Source organism: Cololabis saira, chromosome 15 (assembly GCF_033807715.1).
Source record: "Cololabis saira isolate AMF1-May2022 chromosome 15, fColSai1.1, whole genome shotgun sequence".
Taxonomy (NCBI): Eukaryota; Metazoa; Chordata; class Actinopteri; order Beloniformes; family Belonidae; genus Cololabis; species Cololabis saira.
In genome coordinates this window covers 36679953-36704928 of record NC_084601.1, presented here as the reverse complement: position 1 = coordinate 36704928, position 24976 = coordinate 36679953, and the positions used below count along the sequence as shown (strand labels likewise).

The 24976-nt window shown below is 36.9% G+C and overlaps 1 protein-coding gene across 2 annotated transcripts; it reads right to left on the bottom strand.

Annotated features, from left to right (window-relative positions):
• Positions 1 to 14: 14 nt before the first annotated feature.
• On the bottom strand, positions 15 to 24976 carry vps52 (VPS52 subunit of GARP complex). 2 transcript variants are annotated; one of them, XM_061741473.1, is made up of 20 exons: positions 24872 to 24976; positions 22056 to 22137; positions 21802 to 21854; positions 19834 to 19909; positions 19323 to 19390; positions 18864 to 19039; positions 16334 to 16484; positions 15162 to 15262; positions 14889 to 15021; positions 14747 to 14802; positions 13786 to 13921; positions 11790 to 11945; positions 10405 to 10523; positions 7750 to 7873; positions 7568 to 7663; positions 6455 to 6562; positions 6240 to 6305; positions 4713 to 4824; positions 2451 to 2569; positions 15 to 313 (listed from the first exon to the last, which is right to left on the bottom strand). In XM_061741473.1, exons 1-20 carry the CDS (start codon positions 24974 to 24976, stop codon positions 167 to 169), a joined length of 2184 nt encoding a protein of 727 aa, XP_061597457.1. In that variant the 3' UTR covers positions 15 to 166. The 2 variants fall into 2 exon arrangements, with proteins under 2 accessions (XP_061597457.1, XP_061597458.1); XM_061741474.1 differs by having other exon boundaries at positions 22056 to 22134.

The window sequence follows — 24976 nt, the reverse complement described above, 5'->3', positions numbered from 1 at the left end:
ATTTAGAGTTTTTGCAGTGTAAAGTTAGTTTAAATTAAATAAACATGCTGATTCAGGGAAGAAATGACCTCGCTCATCTGTGATTTATCTCGTTTTTTTCAGGAGAGTAAAAAAGAAGCAGGAATGCAGAGGGAAGTGTGGGGAGTGGTCACCTCCAGACGCCCTGCTAGAAGTTGGGTTTGTGTTTCTTCACCTCCACCATGAGGTGGTGCAGGTTGATGAGCTCGGAGCGGACGGCCAGGCTGCGGAACGTGGGCTGGTTCAGGAGCTTGTGGAAGCCGTGGTAGTACTGGATCAGCTGCGTCAGCGCGCCCTGCAGCACAAGCACGGGACCGTTGGTTTGTTGGCCCTCATTCATTCATTCATTCATTCATTCATTCATTCATTCATTCATTCATTCATTCATTCATTCATTCATTCATTCATTCATTCATTCATTCACCCCCATCAACTCTATCCTGCTCTGATTTAGGTAAAATCCTAGTCTTGGTCGGCAAGCTCTTCTGCTCAACTCATTTTAGGGAAGGAATTAAGTAGAAAGTCAAGGAAAGGAAAAAGCCTTACATTTTTTTGTAACCTGTTAACCCCTAGGTCAGGGGTCGGCAACCCAAAATGTTGAAAGAGCCATTTTGGACCAAAAACACAAAAAACAAATATGTCTGGAGCCGCAAAAAATGAAGTCTTGTATAAGCCTTAGAATGAAGGAAACACATGCTGCATGTTTCTATATTAGTTATAACTGGGGGAAGATTTTTTTTTTCATTATGTACTTTGAGAAAGAAGTCGAAATGTCGAGAAAAAAGTCAAAATGTTGAGAAAAAAGTTGAAATGTCGAGAAAAAAGTAAAAATTTCGAGAAAAAAGTCGAAATGTCAAGATTAATGTTGAAGTACAATCTTAAGAAAAAAGTCGAAATGTTGAGAAAAAAGTTGAAATTTCAAGGAAAGTCAAAATGTCGAGAAAAAAGTCCAAATGTCGAGAAAAAAGTCAAAATGTCGAGATTAAAAAGGAAAGGAAAAAGAAAAAAAACTGAAAAAATAAGAAAAAAAGGAAAAAAAGAAGAAAAAGAAAAGAAAAAAAAGGAAGAAAAAAAAGAAAAAAGAAGAGAAAAAAAGAAGAAAAAAAGGAAAAAGAAGAAAAAAGAGAAAAAAAGGAAAAAAAAGGTCAAACATTTTTGAAAAAGCTCCAGGAGCCACTAGGGCGGCGCTAAAGAGCCGCATGCGGCTCTAGAGCCGCGGGTTGCCGACCCCTGGTCTATGGATTTTGGAGGTGAATTTTGCCTGAACAGGCCTATCCAAATTAAATCAACAATATCTCCACAATTATAAGGACAATATGCATAATCTTGTTCTCAATTGCCGCTTTTGCACTAGGACTTACTTGGCCCGACTCGGCTCGGCGCGGCTTTACACGGTTCCACTGTGTGTTTTCGCACTGCCAGGGGAGAAGCGGGCAGGTTTGGGTGAAGCTGCTGTGACGTACTCGATTGCGCAACACCTTTGTTCATGTCGCGCTGATGAGAAATCAGCTGGAGCCGGAGCGGCTGAGAGTAAAACAGCCCGTCTACATCGCTTTTTTAATTTTTTCTCGACAGCCACCAGGTTTATGAACATCTGCACCTCAGAGTTGGATCACCAAACAGACGTTTTGTGCTTTATAATAAAATCGCCGCGAGCCGCGGGTCGCCTCGCTCTGACTCCCGCTTCCTGATTCAAACGTCTGACGGCCCCGCCCCCCGGCCAATCAGAGGCGCGGAGGGTGGTGACGTCCCCGCCCCCCGACCAATCAGTGGCGAGGAGGGTGGTGACCTCAGAAATAGTCCCTTCTCAGCCCGCTAAGAACCTGGCTGAAATGGTTACAGAAAAAAGTACCGACTTGGAGCGGCTCTACACGTCTCAGCCCTAGTGCGAAAGCGCAAAACGGGGCCATAGCGGGTAGAACCGGGGAGAAGTGAGACTAATGCAAAAGCGCCAAATGGATAGCTAAGACCTCCCAGCATGCATTTCCAGTGTCAGTGTCATGCCTGAGCTAATTGTGATAAACCAAAGGAAAAAAAAGGACATTTTTATTCTCGTCTATTTTTTTTTAGTTTGTACAGTGGAAAAAACCATGATAGCAATGGATATATGCATAAAGATACCACTGTCTGAACTCATTGACTCCAACTGTACCAAGTTACATGAGAATAGCTTAAAGCAAATGGATTTTATAAAGGTTTTAGTGTGGATAGAACCAGGCGGAAGTCTCGTTCAAGTGGAACATCTCGTCTGAAAGCTTGCGACATGTAGAATGTCAACAAAGTTTACGTAAATTCCCAAAAGCCACGAGAGGTGAACAAAATGGCTGCAACTGATGTTATTTTTTTGATATCTTTAACTTGAATTGATAGTAAAAAGAACAAACGTTTACAGCGAAGCAGCACTAAAGCAGGTGGACTGTGGTGCAGCTCACCTGTATGATGCTCGTCCCGTTCTTGAAGTTGGTGAAAGACCTCATGACGTCTTGACTCATCGACTCCACCGACTGTTTCCACGTACCGGAAAACCCACGAACTAGCTGAGTGATGCGCGCTACACACACACAAACACACACACATTATACACTGCTGCAAATGACTTAAAATCTATTTAATTCAGTTTATTTGTACGGTGCAATAACAGTTCTCTGACACAGAGACAAGCAAGAGTCATTACCAGAAAAATAACTTGTTATTTGACAATTTTCACGTAAATTTTCCCTTGAAATAAGTAGAAAAATCTGCCAGTGGGACAAGATTTATCTTCTCATTACAAGCCAAAAAAATCTTGTTCCACTGGCAGATTTTTCTACTAATTTTAGGTGAAAATCTACTTAAAACAGGTGAAAATTGTTGTTTTTTCCAGTGATGAGTCTTGTTTTAAGTGTAATGAGATTTTTTGACTAAAAATGAGACATTTTAACTAGAAATAAGACAAATATTCTTGTTAAGATTTTGAGTTTTTGCAGTGTAAAGTTAGATTAAATTAAATAAACATGCTGATTCAGGGAAGAAATGACCTCCTCGCTCATCTGTGATTCACAAACACACACACATTATACACTGCTGCAAATGACTTAAAATCTATTTAATTCAGTTTATCTGTACGGTGCAATAACAGTTCTCTGACACAGAGAAGGAACAAGTCCCATTTATTTGCTGTTTGTTATCAATTTCCTTTTTTTTTTAATCCTGTTCTTCATGTGAATAAACAGGTAGTCACTTTTTTTTCAGAAGTTTGACAGAGTGTGGGTTATTTCCTCTCCGGTTTAATATTTGAGTGGAACAAAAGATGAGGTGAGGGGATGAAACAAAGAGAAAAGGATGTGAGAAGCTGAGGTGGCAGTTCTGCAGGCTGCTGGGGAGAAACAAAACTGCAGGGACGAGTGAAGTCGTAGAAAAAGGAACTAACGTGTTACTCTGTAAAACAAAACTTAGCGACAAAGTGAAAGAAAGAAAGAAACTCACAGGCGCGTTCATGCATGTGGTTGAGGGAGAAAAAGAAAACAAAACCCTGACACATAACGACTGGAAGATTAAGTATAATCCCTTACAACATTCTCAACCCTGACTAAGCACAAAGTTCATACAGGACTGTCTCAGAAAATTAGAATATTGCGATTTTCTGTAATGCAATTACAAAAACAAAAATGTCATACATTCTGGATTCATTACAAATCAACTGAAATATTGCAAGCCTTTTATTATTTTAATATTGCTGATCATGGCTTACAGCTTAAGAAAACTCAAATATCCTATCTCCAAAAATTAGAATATTCTGGGAATCTTAATCTTAAACTGTAAACCATAATCAGCAATATTAAAATAATAAAAGGCTTGCAATATTTCAGTTGATTTGTAATGAATCCAGAATGTATGACATTTTTTTTTTTTTTTTAATTGCATTACAGAAAATAAAGAACTTTATCACAATATTCTAATTTTCTGAGACAGTCCTTACATTAGGAAATCTGAAAATACTTTTCCAAATTACAATGGCATGTTGTACGTGGACAGATTCACATAAAATATCTAGACAGAAGTCTACTGTATTTAAATACAAGTTCTTTTCATGGTACTTTACTAAAATGGAGTAAACTTCACTTAGTGAGAAAGTGAGAAAATTTGATAAAGTTAATTTTGTTCATGGCTTTACAATTTTACTTGCTATTTCTTTTCGTTGGAAAAGAATATCTAGGTTTTTTCAATACCTGACATGTTTCGGTGAATGAATGATGAAGGTGGAAGTTATCGCCGAAACATGTGAGCTATTTAAAATCAAAACGAAATATTCTTGTCTGACGAAAAGAATCAGCAAGTTCAAGTGAGAAGGTTTTGAAAAATCCCAGAAATGTTCAGTCGCCACAAAGACAATAACAGAAACAAGGCAACAGTCACAGTAGGAGATGAAAGTCTGCAGGGTTGGCTTTAGGGAGGAACCTTTCTTCTGTACAGATTAAATGTAAAAGTGGACATTTTAGATTCTGACGCTGAATGATTCACAAATAAATGGTTCCTTTTTTTTTGTTTTACGTCACACATGTTCCTTCAGTGATTGTTTATTTACACCCAACCCCTGCAAGTCCGTCTGAGGATCAGTGCTCTCTGTAGCGACGGTTGGCAGCGCTCAGTAATCCCGGCTGATCTGCGTCATCACTTCTTCACTCAACTGCATGTTTCACTCTGTTTCTCCTCACCTTCCTCATTCTTCAGTCGGTCCAGCTGACCTTTCTCCATCAGCGCCTCGGCCTCCTTCACGAAGGCGATCATCCCGCCAAAGGGCGGAGACAGAATCTCCTCGATAAACTCCTGGATGGATTAGGTGGAGGTGAGGATGTTTACTCGTACACTCGTATTCTCTTCAGTTTAACTAAGACTTCAAAAATGTCTCCACTGGGAGACGAATAAAGGAATTCTTAAATACTTTAATCAAGCAGGTTATGTGGAGTCCATCTATACCGGGGTCGGCAACCCGCGGCTCTAGAGCCGCATGTGGCTCTTTAGCGCCGCCTTAGTGGCTCCTGGAGCTTTTTCAAAAATGTTTGACCTTTTTTTTCCTTTTTTTCTTCTTTTTTTCCTTTTTTCTTCCTTTTTCCTTTCCTTTTTAATCTTGACATTTCAACTTTTTTCTCGACATTTCGACTTTTTTGTCGAAATTGTACTTCAACATTAATTTCGACTTTTTTATCGAAATTTTGACTTTTTTCTCGTCATTTCAATTTTTTTCTCGAGATTGTACTTCAACATTAATCTCAACATTTCGACTTTTTTCTCGACATTTCGACTTTTTTCTCAACATTTTGACTTTTTTCTCGAGATTGTACTTCAACATTAATCTCGACATTTTGACTATTTCCTCGACATTTGGACTTTTTTCTCGAAATTTCAACTTTTTTCTCAAGATTGTACTTTTTTTTCTTTTTTTCCTTTTTTTCTTCTTTTTTTCCATTATTTCTTTTCCTTTTCCTTTCCTTTTTAATTTCGACATTTTGACTTTTTTCTTGAAATTTCGACTTTTTTCTCAACATTTAAACTTTTTTCTCGACATTTCGACTTTTTTCTCAACATTTTGACTTTTTTCTCGAGATTGTACTTCAACCTTAATCTCGACATTTTGACTATTTCCTCGACATTTGGACTTTTTTCTCGAAATTTCAACTTTTTTCTCAAGATTGTACTTTTTTTTCTTTTTTTCCTTTTTTTCTTCTTTTTTCCATTTTTTCTTTTCCTTTTCCTTTCCTTTTTAATTTCGACATTTTGACTTTTTTCTTGAAATTTCGACTTTTTTCTCAACATTTCGACTTTTTTCTCGACATTTCGACTTTTTTCTCGAAGTGCATAATGAAAAAAAAAATCTTGCCCCAGTTATAACTAATATAGAAACATGCAGCATGTGTTGTCTTCATTCTAAGGCTGATACAAGACTTTTCATTTTTTGCGGCTCCAGAAATATTCGTTTTTTGTGTTTTTGGTCCAATATGGCTCTTTCAACATTTTGGGTTGCCGACCCCTGGTTTAGGCAAATTAGATGTTTCTCATTTTCATCTCTGCTCATCTCTGAAAGAAAATCCAAGAGATTTTCAAGTCTAAAAAAAGTAAAGTCTAAAATTGTTCAGATTTTTACAAACATTTAAGTGTTTTAAATGACAGATACACATTAATGACAAGTCAGAGGAAAGAAAACTATAATATATACATTTATATTTTTTTCTCCTCATATTTACTTGTGTTCTGGCCAGAAGCAGCTGCTGGAAACCTTCCACCTCTTTGCTGTCGTCTGCTGCCCTCTCCTGGACAAAAAAGGGAACAACCACCCAAATTATTAGTGTCACTGCAGAAAAAACAAGTACCGGTATTCAGAAAATAGATGGATATATTACTTGCGATACTGCCGTTGACCGCTCCACATGCTCCACACACCGTGGTGTGAGCTACTCACCATGAGCACGCTGAGCATCATGTCGTAGTTGTTGATGAGGAAGATGAGCTGGTCCTTCCTGGAGGGAAACTCTGCCGCCATCTTCAACACAAAGTTTTCTACCTCAATCTGGGGAAAGAAAACAAAAAACAAAACAACATTTTGTGTCAAGTCAAAGTTATTTTGGTGAGAGTCATAATAATAAAAAAAAAAAGGAAATAATGTTTTACTTTACTTTATTGCAATGCAAAAACTCAAAATCTTTACAAGAATATTTGTCTTATTTCTAGTTAAAATGTCTAATTTTTAGTCAAAAAAAATCTCATTACATTTAAAACAAGACTCATTACTGGAAAAAACATTGCAGAAGTTTCTCTAATAAAAAAATAATTGTTAGAGTATGAGAGTGATATAAAGAACGTTTTCCACAGCTTCTACGTTGTTTTTGGTAACGTATATCTGAACTAAACCTCAGTAAATAGTTTGTTAAACTTATATACAATAGTTACAATACATTTTAATCTGCACTGCAAAAACTCAAAATCTTAACAAGAATATTTGTCTTATTTCTAGTTAAAATTTCTCATTCTTAGTCAAAAAAAATCTCATTACACTTAAAACAAGACTCATCACTGGAAAAAACAATAATTTTCACCTGTTTCAAGTAGATTTTCACTTATAATAAGTAGAAAAATCTGCCAATGGAACAAGATTATTTTGCTTGTAATGAGAAGATAAATCTTGTTCCACTGGCAGATTTTTCTACTTATTTCAAGTGAAAATGTACTTGAAACGGGTGAAATTTGTCAAATAACAAGTTATTTTTCTGGTAAGAAATAAGACAAATATTCCTGGTAAGATTTAGAGTTTTTGCAGTGTGTTTACCCACACGTTAACACAATCACTCGTCTTCAGTATTGATTTTTGGTTCAACAAGACAAGTCCTTTGTTTAGTGAAGAAATTACAAATTTTTTTCATTTCAATGCTAAATTTCAGTATCTTATGGACCTCTTTACATAAAAGTGAAATATTTTTGTCTTCAAACCTCCAGAAAAGGGCGGTTGTGTGTGTGTGTGTGTGTGTGTGTGTGTGTGTGTGTGTGTGTGTGTGTGTGTGTGTGTGTGTGTGTGTACCTGCAGCTGTCCCAGCAGAGTGTGTGTCCTCTCATTGGGGAAGGTCTGGTTGATGCTGACGATGGCTGAGGAAAACTCTGCGTAGCGGCGAGTGATCTGAAATGATGGAGCAGAAGTCACTGAGGGGCTTCGGTGTGTGATGAAGCTCAGACGTGAGTGACGTTAGGTGTGTTTGAACCTACGTAGTGCGGTCTGGTGTCCAGAACTCCCAGCTTCTGAGGGTCGGTGTTCCTGATGCTGTGGATGTTCATCTCCAGGATCAGCTCGAACCTCGGCCACAGCAGTTCCAGCACGGCCTCCCAGTACCTGAGCAACACATGTCAGGTGAGCTTTGAGTTTCTTTTCCTGCACGTTTGGTGACTTTAGAGCTTCTGGTTGAAAAAGCTCCAGTTGGCTAGACGTGACACAGCAACCATGTTTCCTGTTTGGGCTCAGTTATAAATAGTGTTGTCCCGATCGATGATCGATTGAAGTTACTTTTTTTTTTTTTTGTTATTGCACTATTCTGCACTTTTTGTTTTAGTTTACAATTTCATGTTTTTACATTTTGTGGCACCAGAGCTGATAAGCTTTGTTGAAATAAATGTCCATGTTGTTCTCCAACGGACAATAACAGAAACTTGGGATAATTTAGTTTTAGTCCTCTTTTTCTTTTTTTTTTTTTAATTCATTGCCAAAATGTATCTGATCGGGAAAAAGTATCGGAAATGTATCGGGAGCCGAAAAAAGTGATCGGATCAGGAAAAATCGGGATCGGCAGATACTCAAACTCAAGTGATCGGCAGCTAAAAAATCCTGATCGGGACAAATCTGTTGTTCTGCAGTGAAAGCAGGTGTTTTCATCAAGGAACAACCAAAACAGCTAGACAACATGCTCCTGCAGCATTCAGTAGTCTAATCAGTCATGATAGGGTTGCAAAATTCCGGGAATTTTCAAAGTTGGAAACTTTCCATGGGAATTAACGGGAATATATGGGAATTAGCAGGAATATATGGGAATTAACGGAAATTAACGGGAATAAATAAGAAATTTACAGAATTGAAGGTTGGCCCTTAACAGGGAACTTAAATATAGTTGGGGGAAATATATTGTAGCATAGTCTTGGCTAAAACAACCAGATTTAATGCAAGTACACTCCTCAATCACATGCACACAGCACATTGCTTACTGCAGGGCTATTGAGGCCACGCCCCCTACAGGCACTGTGCATTCCTCCATCACATGCACAGGTGATTTCTTGAAGCCTGGAGGCCACACATTTGAGCTCAAAGCACAAGACTATTGAAGCCACACATTTGAGCCCACGGACTATATAAAGTCAAGTAAGTTTTGATAATATTATGGGGTAAATATATTTGATCTATAATGGTATTAATGTTTAACTTGCAAATATTAAATAAAAATGTATTAACACAGTAGCTAGCTAGCTGGTAAGTTAGGTGCTAAATGAAACCTATTTTTCATTTCATTGACCATTTAAGAGGCTAGCTTATTATGGTGGTAGCTACCTCAAATTTGATGCTGTTTTTTCTGACTCCAGCAAGACGTTTTTTTGTAACCATTCAAGAATTTATACATCAATTGTCAAATATTTTGAAGACCATTCCAATTGTTTAACCAACTATATTTCTGTTCATGCCATTGCTTTAGTGTTTTTACAAGCTTTTTTTTTATGTTATTCTGGATATGATACAGTTTGTTTAAATTACCCCCAATTTCCAGTTAATTCCCATAAATTCCCAATAATTCCCATAAATTCCCAATAATTCCCATAAATTCCCATAATTCCCATGGAAAGTTTCCAATTTGGAATATTTCCAAAATTCCCCAGCTTAATTTCCCATGGATAGTTTCCGGAAAGTTTCCGGAAATTTACCGGAAATTTTCCACCCCTTTGCAACCCTAGTCATGAATCAACTTTATTTCTAGAGCACTTATAACAAATAAAAATCACAACGTGCTTTACAATACAAAAGCGGAGCAGGATAAAAGAAGAAATATAAAACAAATAGGGAACAAAAAAGAAAATAAAAGAGCAAAGTAAAACAAAAAAAAATGCAAGTCAAGGTTATTTAGTCAACTAAAAGCTTTTCCAAAGAAAAGGGTCTTCAGTTGTCTTTTAAAAGAGTCAGCACCGTTGGTCAGGTGTATAGAGAGAGAGGAAGAGCTTCTCCTCTTGTCTTAACGGGATCTTGGGACAAATAATACGTTTTGTTCTGATGACTGAGTGACCGAGCTGGGGTATAAACAGTTAAAATATCACAAATTTATTTTGGGCTTGGCCATGAAAAGCTCTAAAAGACAGTATAAGAATTTTAAAATGCATTTTTTGCTTTACTGGCAGCCAATGTAAAGAAGATAAAATGGGGGTGATGTGGTTCCATCTATGATCTATGCAGCAGTCTCTTTAAAGAACAATTGTTAAAACCGGTAAAAAGAGAGTTTGAGAGCTGATGAAGACCAAATCCAAGGCGAAGATGACTCCAAATAAAACAGCACCTGAAAAAGGTTTCTTTGGATTTCAATAAACTGTCAGGCTCTTTGTTATTTGAAGCTGTTGATTTGCTTGAACCACACTGTGAATGTATCCCTTATCAAATACTTCAGAGTGTAATAACTGTTCTTTTCTTTCTAATGATCTTTTTCACCGTCTTCTTGATTATTCAGTCACTTGTATTTAGTAGTCAGGCAAGCAACAAGGCAATTAAAGGTGCTTTACGTACTAAAAAACATGAAAAGTTAAGAAGAAAAGAAAAAAAGAGGAGCTACAGTGCAGTGGCAGAATAAAGAAGACTTGAGTTAGTAGTAGTAATGTAAATGTGAATGAGCCACTGACTTGTCGAGAGCGGGGATCGTCCTCTTGGCCGTGATGGCTCTGAAGCGGAGGATGATGTGGATGCACAGGAAGATGGCGATGCTGTCGTAACAGTCGGACACGTAGGTGGACATGCTCTTCTGCAGGAGGACACGGACAACAAAACAGAGAAGTATTCACAAAACGGAGCCGTGACAATGAAAATATTTAGTTTCAGATTACACACCTAGTTTTAGTTCAAGTGTAAAATTATATTTAGACCAGGGGTCGGCAACCCGCGGCTCCAGAGCCGCATGCGGGTCTTTAGCGCCGCCCTGGTGGCTCCTGGAGCTTTTTCAAAAATGTTTGACCTTTTTTTTCCTTTTTATCTTTTTATCTTCTTTTCTTCTTTTTTCTCTTTTTTTTCTTTTTTCTTCCTTTTTCCTTTCATTTTTAATCTCGACATTTTGACTTTTTTCTCGACATTTCGTCTTTTTTCTCGACATTTTGACTTTTTTCTCGACATTTCGTCTTTTTTCTCGAAATTTCGACTTTTTTCTCAAGATTGTACTTCAACATTATTTTTGACATTTTGACTTTTTTTTTCCTTTTTTTCTTCTTTTTTCCTTTTTTTCCTCTTTTTTTTTCATTTTTTTCTTCTTTTTTTTCCTTTTTTCCTTCCTTTTTTCTCTTTTTTTCTTCCTTTTTCCTTTCCTTTTTAATCTCGACATTTCGACTTTTTTCTCGAAATTTTGACTTTTTTCTCGACATTTTGACTTTTTTCACGAAATTTTGACTATTTCCTCGACATTTACTTTTTTCTCAACATTTCAACTTTTTTCTCAACATTTCGACTTTTTTCTCATGATTGTACTTCAACATTAATCTTGACATTTTGACTTTTTTCTCGACATTTCGACTTTTTTCTCGACATTTCGACTTTTTTCTCGAAGTGCATAATGAAAAAAAAGTCTTCCCCGAGTTATAACTAATATAGATTCATGCAGCATGTGTTGCCTTCATTCTAAGGCTTATACATACAAGACTTTTCATTTTTTGCGGCTCCAGACATATTTGTTTTTTGTGTTTTTGGTCCAATACGGCTCTTTCAACATTTTTGGTTGCAGACCCCTGTTTTAGACACATCAATCGAATGAAAACATACAGTATATTAAAATTAGTGACAGCCATTTTTTATGGTTTTGATGCTTTTTGGAAATATTTCAGCAACCACAGTCAGACAAAAACTGCTTCATTAATTAGTTAAAATCAAAAATATGTATCACTTGAAGTAACGGGGCATTGTCTGTGATGCAAGTGCAGTGATTGGACCGTCAGCCGCGAAAAAGCATTGCATCTTTCTGGGCTTTGGGGGCTGAAAAACTCAGCTGTTGTAGTGAGAAACCGTGGAGAGAAGTGTCTCGTACCAGGAACATGCTGAGGGTTTTCCCCATGATGCTGTTGAAGAGGTCGAGGGCGGAGTTCCCTGCAACCATGAAGAAGTCGGACAGGAAGAGGAATTCTCTGCAGCCGTTGTCCAGCAGGGCGTAGTGTTGACTGCGAAACAGCGTCTCGTATGGATACTGCAGGACACAGAAAATTAATACCAATCAGATCGTTTCCTGACTATTCCCAAGGTTTAAACAGTGTAGAAAACTGACATTTTGCATTCAACTTCTTATTTACACAAAAGTTAGTCAGGCTTTACCCCACTCCATCCATCCACTCCAGGTTTTCCCTTCAGTTCATGCATCATGTCCACAGCTTTGAAATGCTTTATTTTATCTATTTATTTGGGAAGGGCAGTTAATATCTAAAGTAAGTGACTTTAGAGGCTTGGAATACTGAAAAGTCCATTGGTATTTTTGTCCTTTTTGTTTTTTTAAACCCATTTGCAAGCTCATTACAATGACACAGGGAGCATGGTGTTGAAGACAACCAACCAACTTAATCCATCATGTTAAGAAGCATCACCCCGCTGTGAATGCCCATCGTTACAAATGCAGCGAGTCTTCACACAGAGCCATGACTGACCTCATCACAGACTTCTGTCTCTCCTTTCTCTGTTCTTCATTCTCTCTGTCTGTTTTCTCTTTTCCTGCTCTGCCCAGCTGGTCCCCCGTTATGATCCTGGTCCTGCTCAAGGTTTCTTCCCTTCTAAAGGGGAGTTTTTCTTTGCTACCGTTTGGCTTAAGGTTTTTCTCCCACTAGGGGAGCTTTTAACCTGCTGATGTTTATGTTTATGTAATAATTGCTCGGGGGTTTATGTTCGGGGTCTTTGGAAAAGCCCTAGAGACAACATCTGTTGTAATAGATCAGGGGTCGGCAACCCAAAATGTTGAAAGAGCCATATTGGACCAAAAACACAAAAAACAAATATGTCTGGAGCCGAAAAAATGAAAAATCTTGTATCAGCCTTAGAATGAAGGCAAATGGCGGAAGGCGAAATGTTGAGAAAAAAGTCGAAATGTTGAGAAAAAAGTCGAAATGTCGAGATTAATGTTGAAGTACAATCTCGAGAAAAAAGTCGAAATGTCAAGAAAAAAGTTAAAATGTTGAGAAAAAAGTCGAAATTAATGTTGAAGTACAATTTCGACAAAAAAGTCGAAATGTCGAAATTAAAAAGGAAAGGAAAAAGGAAGGAAAAAAAGAAGAAAAAAAAGCAAAGAAAAGAAGAAAAAAGAGAAAAAAAATAAAAAAGAAGAAAAAAGGAAAAAAAAGGTCAAACATTTTTGAAAAAGCTCAAAAAAGTCAAAATGTCGAGAAAAAAGTCAAAATGTCGAGATTAATGTTGAAGTACAATCTCGAGAAAAAAGTCGAAATGTTGATAAAAAAGTTGAAATGTTGATAAAAAAGTTGAAATGTCGAGGAAATAGTCAAAATTTCGAGAAAAAAGTCGAAATGTCGAGAAAAAAATTGAAATGTCGAGATTAATGTTGAAGTACAATCTCGAGAAAAAAGTCTAAATGTCGAGAAAAAAGTTGAAATGTCGAGGAAATAGTCAAAATTTCGAGAAAAAAGTCGAAATGTCGAGAAAAAAGTTGAAATGTCGAGGCAATAGTCAAAATTTCGAGAAAAAAGTCGAAATGTCGAGGAAAAAGTTGAAATGTCGAGATTAATGTTGAAGTACAATCTTGAGAAAAAAGTCGAAATGTTGAGAAAAAAGTCAAAATTTCGAGAAAAAAGTAGAAATGTCGAGATTAAAAAGGAAAGGAAAAAGGAAGAAAAAAAGAGAAAAAAAAGAGAAAAAAAGGTCAAATATTTTTGAAAAAGCTCCAGGAGCCACTAGGGCGGCGCTAAAGAGCCGCGGGTTGCCGACCCCTGTAATAAATAATGTTATAAATAAAATTGGAGACGATGATGTCTTTTCTTTGTCGTTAATCTGTTTTGTCCTGGGGGTTTTGAACGTGTGCCAGGTCTCACCCTGCTGTCTCCTCTCTGGGCCGTATGAGGGACCAGGATCGGCCCCTCCAGCTCAGCAGGACTCAGTATCGCCCCCCGCTGGCCAACCGTGAAGATGGTGTTCCTGCTCTTCAGCGACGGCTTGGAGAAGAAACCTGCAGCGCCGAGTCAAGGACGTTGTTGAAGTGTCAGCCTGTGTCGGAGAACCAGAGGATGTTCACCGCCTTGAGCCTGATTAACGACCGTCGTCCATATCAGAGCCCGCCGGGCTGAAGAGGGGAACTTTTCTGTTTTTTTTTTCTTTTCTTCATCAACAATAGTTGTTACATTTACAGTTCGCCCAGTAATACTGAAATGTGTTTCCACAATAACAAAATACTAAAGATCTCAAACAGGCCATCTTATACACTCTAGGACAGTTTGAATGTGATGTGTAAATATCTCAAAACCATCTTCCCATGGAAAAAGTTAATGTACAGGACTGTCTCAGAAAATTAGAATATTGTGATAAAGTCCTTTATTTTCTGTAATGCAAAAATGTCATACATTCTGGATTCATTACAAATCAACTGAAATATTGCAAGCCTTTTATTATTTTAATATTGCTGATCATGGCTTACAGCTTAAGAAAACTCAAATATCCTATCTCAAAAAATTAGAATATTCTGGGAATCTTAATCTTGAACTGTAAACCATAATCAGCAATATTAAAATAATAAAAGGCTTGCAATATTTCAGTTGATTTGTAATGAATCCAGAATGTATGACATTTTTGCATTACAGAAAATAAAGAACTTTATCACAATATTCTAATTTTCTGAGACAGTCCTGTATGTATAACAGATGAATTAGTTTCATGTTTTAACTGCTGAATTTAGGACAGTGTGTGTTTTTTTTATTTTTTATTATAAAACAACCCCCCCAAATTTTCATTTGTTTTGTGTACAAAAAAACCCAAAAAGACTGTCTTTAAAGGATATCTTTCTTGGCTGTATCTTCTACTCCCATCAGGTCATCCTTGTCTGCAACTTCTTCATACTGCAGCAGGGCAGAGAAACACCAGATAAAGTGTTAAAGTAAATACGAAGGAGCTCGTGGTCTTGTTTTCACATCAACCCACTGACCTGAACTTTCAGCAGCCTGCCGCTGTAAGACTTGAAGTAGCTGTAATAAATCTTGCTCATAGTGTCCACGTATTCGTCTCTGATCTCCTTTGCAACCGTTCTCTCGTTGGCCAAAAGGAACTGGTAAAAAAATCTGCAGCAAAAACATGGATGTTGACTTTCAACCGTTTTATCGCAGGATATTAAAGAGTTACAAATCTACTGTTGTGTTCCTCTGTCTGACATTTATTACACTATTTATTTTGTACTTGATGAAAAAGCTGTGGGACTCACCTGTATTTCAGCAAAGTGTTCTGGGGGATCTGGTAGTTGGTCATCGGTTTCCTGAAGGAGTAAATCTTCTGAAGAATGAACTCTCTGATCTTGGAAACTGCCTGAGGTGGAAATCACATTCAATCTGGTTACTTTGGTTGATATTTGAACTTGTAACAAAAGGTGCAATATGTTATACATTACATCCAGTAGTCGAGTTGTAAAAAAAAATCAGGGGGGATGGTGGATTTTATCATATGGGGACGGATAATTTGTGCTGATTACAAATAATATAATATATTACAAATAATAGCAGTGACCAAAACACCTGCAGAAATACTGCAGGAATGACATAGCAGCAGTTAAATGCAGCCTTCTGTAAGCTTTAAATATCCACTGGGCTTACATCAAATACATCAAAACACAACAATAAAAAACACTTTTCTGAACTTATCAATATGACTCTGTCCTTCACAGGATAAGTAAAATTGATCACTGCAAAAACTCACAATCTTAACAAGAATATTTGTCCTATTTCTAGTTAAAATGTGTCATTTTAATAAAAAAATGTTATTACACTTAAAACAAGACTCATCACTAGAAAAAAAGCAACAATTTTCACCTGTTTCAAGTAGATTTTCACTTGAAATAAGTAGAAAAATCTGCCAGTGGAACAAGATTTTTTTGCTTGTAATGAGAAGATAAATCTTGTCCCACTGGCAGATTTTTCTACTTATTGCAAGTGAAAATTTACTTGAAACAGGTGAAAATTGTCAAATAAGTTATTTTTCTGGTGTTATTTTTCTGGTGATGACTCTAAATGTTGAAATAGCAGTAAAACCACATTCATTGATGAAATTACTAATGGATGGAAAGGGGGGATGGCAGTTTTACAGGGGGGATGATTTGGACCGTTTTTATTTCAGGGGGGGATGCCATCCCCCCTAATCCCCCCTCAACTCCAGTACTGATTACATCTAACATTACCTGAAACGTACTAAATCAATAATCACAATAATGTTAGTGATGAGAAACTGCTGATCATTTTAAGACCATAATGGTTAATCTATACAACACTTTGCTATGAAACAAGGTCTTTTTCCTCAAATATTTTTTACCTAATCAGAACCTTTTGTTTGATTCCGTGTTTATTCTAAAACTAAAACCTCCTAATACACGTCTCCGTGAAGCACCTTGAGTTTGAGGCGGTCGACGATGTCCTGAATATCGGAGCAGGCCAGCGTTTCTCTGAAACTCAGCTCTTTGGCGAAGTTGATCTTGGTGTTGAGCTCGTGGAGCTGCTCCAGGAACTCCTGCTCCGTCACGGGACTGTCCAGGATGGTGCTGCAACGGGACGGGAACATTAACAAACAAAAGAAAGAAAGAAAAACTCCCCGACACTTCTGAAAGGGTCAGATAAATTACGGTTCATTATAACTTACATTTAACTTACATTATCATAATCAATTATAATAATAAATGATTTTTTACTGTGAAAAAAAATTGAAAGGGTATAGAATTATAGCTTTTATAATTCTTTTAGTCATACAGGACAAATGTGATGAAGCTAAAATGCCAGGTTTACAAAAGTAAAATACTACATTTGCAAAAAAACAATTAAATAAATGAAGCAAACCATTATCCACCTGTAAACATCGCCCCAGCTTTGTGTAAAACACGTTTGGATAATAGTTTTTAACTTGAACACAGAATAACAATTTCAGTTTATAAAACTGGAATAAAGTTTGATAGAAATGTGATCAGGTGAGAATGTACTGACAAACTAATGGTGGTGGATTAAACATATTATTCCATTAGTGCTGGGCGGTATGACCAAAAATGTATATCACGGTATTTTTCAAAATTATATCGGTTTCACGGTATATCACGGTATTTTTTTTTCATGCACAACTGGGTGTTAACCACATTTTCTAATGATTTGGAAAGGGATTGCTGTAGTAAATTGGCTTAGAATGGCCTATTTTACTGTCATGAGGAGGAAATATTGTAGAAAAACATTAATGTCCACACTAGTATAAATACAGGTTTGCAAGTTCCCCTGTGTCATGTTCTGGAACAGTTGTGGGACTTTCGTTTTCAGCATCTTCACCCACATGTGTCCGCTGTAAACAATGCACCTGCTAAATAGTGATGCACCGAAATGAAAATTTGTGGCCGAAACCGAAAATAATAATAAACACTTGGCCGAATTCCGAACAACACCGAACATGGTTCTTTGCAGTTTTTCATTTATTTTGCCAATTTTTTCACCCTTGCATAAATCAAATAAATTTGATTTAGGCATGCTTTTCAAAGAAAAAAATATTTTACAAAATTACAAGGTAGAAAATATTTATTGAACATAAAAAAACTAAATTTTTTTAATTTCCCAGCATTATGTTGTTTTGGTTCCACCTCCTGGTGAATGTTAGGTAAAATTCTTATGTGGTTACTTTTTGGTTGGCCAACGATTTATGTTTGTGGTGCGCAACTGTTACGGGAGCGGTCAGTCTATTTCCTTATATTACAACGCCGTTATTGATTGGTCGGTTTTTTTCCCACTTATTCCACCGAACACCGAAAGTGTTTTTTTGCCATTTTCGGCGCTACGTTCCCAACGTTGTGTTCGCTACTGTACATACTCACCGGTATTACGGTATATGAAAAATTCATATCATAAGAAAAATAAACACCGGTATTCGGTATGAACCGGTATACCGCCCAGCACTATATTCCATAGAGATTATCAAACTCCTGTTTTATTTTAAAGAAAACTTCAATGGGGGATGTTGTTCTGAACAAATGAATCAACAATTTCAAGTGTTTTTTCCACACAATAATCCATCCATTAATTATTTATACCAAATTATTCTATCCTTCTTTCAAATTAAACAAAATAACCTAACTAGTCATTACAGAAGTGCTTCCTGAGTTTCTACTATGCATGCACAGAAAGACATCATGCTTCCAGTCCCATTACAGCACGATGATTTACTGGCAAGACGGGCTAAACCGGTTGATAAAGTGGACAATGTCATTAACAGCCCTGTGAGGTTTATTAGCACTGAAGTTCCACACGTGTGTGTTATACTTCCGTTCATTGTCTTTTCAGAGGTTAAACCAGGGGTCGGCAACCCAAAATGTTGAAAGAGCCATATTGGACCAAAAACACAAAAAACAAATATGTCTGGAGCCGCAAAAGATAAAAAGTCTTGTATGTATAAGCCTTAGAATGAAGGCAAATGGCGAAAGGCAAAATGTCAAGGAAAAAGTCGAAATGTCAAGGAAATAATCAGAATTTCGTGAAAAAAGTCAAAATGTCGAGAAAAAAGTCGAAATGTCGAGATTAAAGAGGAAAGGAAAAAGGAAGAAAAAAGAGAAAAAAAGGTAATAAAGAAGAGAAAAAAGGAAAGGAAAAAGGAAGAAAAAAGAGAAAAAATGAAAAAAAGAAGAGAAAAAAAGAAAAAAAGAAAAAAGAAAAGAAGAAAAAAAGAGAAAAGAGAAAAAAAGGAGAAAAAAAAGAAAAAAAGAAGAAAAAAGAGAAAAAAAGAAAAAAAGAAGAAGAAAAAAGAAAAAAGACAAAAAAAAGGAAAAAAAGACAAAAAAAAGGAAAAAAAAAGAAGAAAAAAAGGAAAAAAAAGGTCAAACATTTTTGAAAAAGCTCCAGGGAGCCACCACGGCGGCTCCAGAGCCGCGGGTTGTCGAGCCCTGGGTTAAACTTACGAGATCATGACTCCCGGCACCACCAGCTCGTCCACCAGCTGGCTGAGCTGACTGCGAACGGCCTGCCGGTTCTTCAGCCGGATGTTCATGCTGACCGACTGCTGCTGCAGCGTCTGGATCTCACTGCTGATGGACGACAGGTCGCTCTGGAAGCCGCTCAGCATCCCCTCCATTCGCTGGGGAGGGAAGAGGAAGAACAGCTATGAATCCCTGTTAAAAATTGCTCTAACAGAAGCTTTTTTCAAAGACAGGAAGATACACTGAAATAAATAAAAGCTGCTCCCTCCATCTAGAAAAGCTTTTAGTAGTACCGGTAACTAAAAACCACCATTTACCTCAAAGAAATTCATCTTCATGAGCCAAAAAGAAGTAACTTACTCTGAAGTCTGCTTTATTCTCCTCACATAAACACAATGGATGCCATTTAGAAATATAAATAATGATGTTAGGACATCTTACCTCCAGGATGGAGTCGCAGGCAGTGATCTGGTTGTGCAGAAGAGCAATGTTCTGACTCTCTTTAATGTCTGACGGGTCAGCGCTCAGGAAAACTCAGGAGACCTGGCATAGTGCACTTTTACATGTACTTTTACATGTTGGTGCTAATAATCATAGGGTCTATTTGAACACATTGCTGTGGAGTCGGGGAACTGTTACAGAGTGTCAACGTTTTCAAGACACAAATGCATTAAAAGATAAAATAACAAGCAGACTAAAGGACACTGCAAATAACTTTGTTGTGCCAAAATTCTCTACTTAATTACTAGAATATTCAAATTGTGTGCCAGTTGAAGTGAATAAGCAAGAAAAATACAAGGCAAGGTCCTGTATTCTTAATCTACTCAGAAGGGTTGCTGTTTGTTTCAAAACTAACATTTCCAGATGTGACTAAAAAAATAAACAAGCACGACACAATTCCTGATGGGTTTTAGCAATAAATAACATTTATTCAATGACCTGTGAAGGATACAGTCTTTGATGGAGGCCTGCTCGATCCTCTGCAACTCCGTCTCCACCTGCTTGGAATACTGACGGAGGTCAACGCCCTGAAAACAGAGGGAGGAGACGGATTTCATCACGGCTGTGTCACTTGGTAATTAGGGCCCAAGCACTTACAGTGCGAAGGCCCTATTGTATCGGTAGGAGTTCTCGTTATCTTTGTTTTTATTTTTCCGTCGAAATTAGGGCGTTTTTTCCCCCTAAACGTGCCCCAAAAGTCACCATATTTTGCACCAAGCCAGGCCTGGTGATAAATTAGATATTAAATGGTTTGCATTAATGGGCGTGGCCTAATGGCTCAACAGCGCCCCCTAGAAAACTTTGTGCCTCAAGCCCCACAATACGGTTTGACGTACATGCACGAAAAGCAAGAACAAATATTAAAAACAAATATTAAAAAGAGATGTAAATCAATTAAGGCTAGAGAAATATGGAATATTTGTGACAACGACCTAAAAATGTGCAGTTCTATCTTCAAGTTTAAGGAAATGTTTAAAGAAAATATTGTAAATAAATATAAAACACTATAATTATAAAATATATTATCAAAAACATTCTAGAATGTGAAACGTCAATTTTATATGTTGTCTTATTTATTTTTGTCTTCTTTATGCATTGTTTGTTTCCACGGAGTAATGATAATGCCTCATATTTTTGCTGATCATAAAAAGGCACTATAAGCTACGGCTTCAGCCTACACCTTTTCGGCAAAAGAAATGTTTATTTTACCTTTTCATCTTGTTTTGCAAAAAAGTGTGTACAAGCCGAAATAAAGATTAATTAATTAATTAATTAATTAATTAATTCATTCATTCATTCATTCATTCATTCATTCATTCATTCATTCATACATTCATTCATTCATATCGGCACACACCTGTATCATGTTGCAACTTAAAGAAAAGTCTCTTGGCGCCATGGCAGAAACCGAACAGGAAGTCGGCCGTTTTGAATTAATCGTGTAATTTTGGCGAAATTTACTCCATTTTTTTTTTTAGATGATGGGCTTTTAAAACAATGCTGCTGTTCCTCCAAGAAGTTCACCTATTTTGCTCTTTCCTACAATAGAATTAAAAAGTGAAGAGAACAAAACTCTAAAACATGCCAATTTCTTTCCCTCTCCATGAGTAAAACTTTGTCGAGGTATTCTTAGTACGCTGCAAACAAAGAGTCTTATTTAACCACTGCAGTGATGTATATTATAGCAAGAACCCGTAAACTAAGAAAGTGACATTACGGGGACATTTTTAAACGGTATTTAAAAAAGGCCTGAAAATCCGTCTGCACAGAAAAGTTTAAATAAAGTTCAAGAGCCAGACATTAAATACTGTGATGAAACTGGCTTTTGTGTCTGCCTACCCCAGAAAAAGAGAGCTAAAGGTTCCCAGTGGCGCAAAAAGTGATTCATTACAATTATCAGCCTCATAAAATAACATTTGACCACATTGAATATTAGTACTTAGTATATTATTAAACAGTTTCTTAGCTGCTGTCCATATCGCTGCTGATGTGTGTAAAACGATAGTGGTGTAAAACGATATGCAGCCGTTACAATAGACGATGGGGACAGGAGTCTAAAGTAAATGTAGCTCTTTTATTTTCAACGGCACCATAACAGACCATAACAGCTAGACGTTGCTTCTTAAAAGTAAGAAAATATTCCTTGAAACAACACTGAAAATTATATTATAATGTGAAATTAAGCCATAAGAGCTGCTTCAAAGCAGCAGACGTTTCAGCCACAGAAAAGACAAGAGACCAAGAAAAGAAAACACCAATGAACAAGACTGAAACCTTTAGCACAAATAAGAACAAGGACTTAAAATGAACCCGCTGGAAATCTGGACTTTGGTCTGATGAGTTTCAATTCTACAATGTACGTCCAATGTAAATTTAGAAAAAGGGCCTTGAAAGCTTGTTAGTGTTCTCAGATTATTACCGTTTTCAGTGCCTCCTTCACAAGATCATCTTCCAGATTGGCCTGAATGTGAACTGCAAAATAGCAACAAAAAAAAAAAGTTACATTTACTTACTAAACAAATCCTGCAGATATTCATGCAAGAAATGACTTTTACCAAGTATCAACTTTTTTCTAGACGTTGAGACTGTGTACATTTATTATGCAAAAGATTGCATGGGATTTTACATTTAGGAAAATATGTGATTTATAAGAGTAATTAGGCGTTTTCTTACTATCCACTTCATCTAGGATAAACTCATCTGTGGTGAGGTCCAGTTCTCCCAGGTTGAGGTTTACAATGTCTCCATCAGTCTTCTGGGGAAAAATGCACAAAAAAACATACACAAATAATCTATCTATTTCCCAGACTTGCCTCGTTTTCACGGCGGAGGTGTGAGGTGTGAGGTGTGAGGTGTGAGGTGTGAGGTGTGAGGTGTGAGGTTGGAGTCAAAGCCGGCTGTCACTGGGTAAATGGGAGGGTATGGTCTGGTCAGGTCACACAATTAACTGGCCATCCATCTCTCCATCAACTATACCTGCTTAGTCGGGGTCAGGGGTGTCTGCTGGGGCCGATCCATAATAATAATAACCACTGTATTTGTCAGTATACATTGGAAACACACTGAAATGTGTCCCCTGTTTTTTTCATCCATCACTAGTTAGAATAGTAGCAGTGGGCTGCCTTTATTCTGGCGCCCGGGGAGCAATTAGTGTTAAGGGCGTCGCTCAGGGACCCAAGGTGGTATATTTTGGTTGCCATCTCCGGAGCTTGAGCCTGAGTCCTCTGTAACCACTAGACTACCACTTCATGCTGCTAATTTAAGTTTAAGATTAAGATTTCCAGAATATTCTAATTTTTTGAGATAGGATATTTGAGTTTTCTTAAGCTGTAAGCCATGATCAGCAATATTAAAATAATAAAAGGCTTGCAATATTTCAGTTGATTTGTAATGAATCCAGAATGTATGACATTTTTGTTTTTGTAATTGCATTACAGAAAATAAAGAACTTTATCACAATATTCTAATTTTCTGAGACAGTCCGACTCCTGTATATAAACACAACATTTAGAATTTTTCATTTTACACCAGACCTTATCTTTCATTTGCACTGATGCATATATGAATGCAACACATATTCACATTTGCAATCACTGTCATCTTTGGTTCTTTGCAACGGCACTGTCTTGTCGTTAAAAGCACCCCTGTAGCGGGGACGCGCATTTCAGGATTCAGAGATATGTATTGTTAAAACTGAAATCAAGAGCCTAGAAACACGCAGTTACTGGTAGACATATGAAAAACACACATCAACACAGTTTCTAATCATTCTTGGACCAGTTTTATCATTTTTTTTCTTCTCGTACTGCACTACTTTTATTTTTATCCCACTGTATATACTGTTTATATTTTGTAATTATATATTTTTTACTTTTTTTCCATCTTTCTTTCGCTGCATGTGTGTGTTGTGTGTACTGCTGCTGCTCAAAGCTAATTTCCCCACTGAGGGATGAATAAAGGACAATCTAATCTAATCTAAAATTAAAGTATTGCAGTGGAAAACTGCTGCCAAATGCGCGTGTCCGTGAAGAGTGTAACTGTTTTGGAAAGGTTGCACGTCGCACCACAACACCTGAAAGATTACTTTGTCAATGAATTTCAGTCTGTTGGAGCTGAATGACTCCTGGCTCATGCACGAAATAACACAGGCATTTTGACAGCATGCTGAGGAAAAAAAAACATTAGTTTCAAACACCTTCTCTAAACGTAGGGTTCCTACACATTTTACAAGGTCAAATTCAAGCACTTTTCAAGCACTTTCAAGGGTCATTTTCAAATTCTTCAAGCACCTTATCGCTGGGGTAAAATATCTACAGGAATATATATACTCATAATTATTTTTTCCGCTTTTTATCACAATTATGTACAAGGTATCGTGTTGTAAACATCTAGTTATGTTTTACAGGGTTCCTACAGGGGCTTGAATTTCAATGTTGTGTTTTCAAGGCCTGGAAAGTGCTTGAATTTTAGTTTAAGTGCTTGAAATTATAACTGTGTCTTTCACAAAATTGGGATCAGACTGAATAGTTTAGTTATTACAAGGAGAAATAAAATGAGTAAGATGAAACCTGGGTTCCTACACATTTTTCAAGGTCAAATTCAAGCACTTTTCAAGCACTTTTAAGGGTCATTTTCAAAATCTTCAAGCACCTTATTGCTGGGGTAAAATATCTACAGGAATATAAACAGGACTGTCTCAGAAAATTAGAATATTGTGATAAAGTCCTTTATTTTCTGTAATGCAAAAATGTCATACATTCTGGATTCATTAATAATCAACTGAAATATTGCAAGCCTTTTATCATTTTAATATTGCTGATCATGGTTTACAGCTTAAGAAAACTCAAATATCCTATCTCAAAAAATTTGAATATTCTGGGAATCTTAATCTTAAACTCTAAGCCATAATCAGCAATATTAAAATAAAAAAAGGCTTGTAATATTTCAGTTGATTTGTAATGAATCCAGAATGTATGACATTTTTGTTTTTTTTTAATTGCAATTACAGAAATTAAAGAACTTTATCACAATATTCTAATTTTCTGAGACAGTCCTGTATACACTCATAATCATTTTTTCCGCTGTTTATCACAATTATGTACATTGTGTCGTGCTGTAAACATCTAGTTATGTTTCATCTTATGATTTTATTTCTCCTTGTAATATATTACAAGGAGAAATAAAATCAGTAAGATGAAACATAACTAGTTATAACTAAACTACACAGATCCCAATTTGGTGAAAGACAGAGTTATAATTTCAAGCACTTAAACTAAAATTCCAGCACTTTTCAGGCCTTGAAAAAACACAACATTGAAATTCAAGCACTTTCCAGGATTTCCAGCCCCCTGAAAAAGGTAATTGATGGCTTGATTATTTTGAATTCTACCAAGTCTAACTCTAGATAGATCATACACCACACATAAGCAGCTCATTGTTAAACCTTTCCCCCCACTAAACAGTCAGCCCTAGGTAATGACAGACGCCACCTCGTCCTGCAGGTACGCCATGGCCGTTTCTGTGGGGTTTCCAGCGGTGTTTCCAGCTGTGTTTACATCCATGACAGCTGCTGCTGCTCCCGTCTCCTCCGCCAT

Coding starts and splice junctions, on each gene's coding strand:
- vps52 (XM_061741473.1), bottom strand. CDS start 24,976: ATGGCGGAGGAGACGGGAGCAGCAGCAGCTGTCATGGATGTAAACACA. Junction 19,391..19,833: donor GCAGGCCTCCATCAAAGACT/GTATCCTTCACA, acceptor CTGACCCGTCAG/ACATTAAAGAGAGTCAGAAC. Junction 11,946..13,785: donor CCCAGAGAGGAGACAGCAGG/GTGAGACCTGGC, acceptor TGTGTCCTGCAG/TATCCATACGAGACGCTGTT.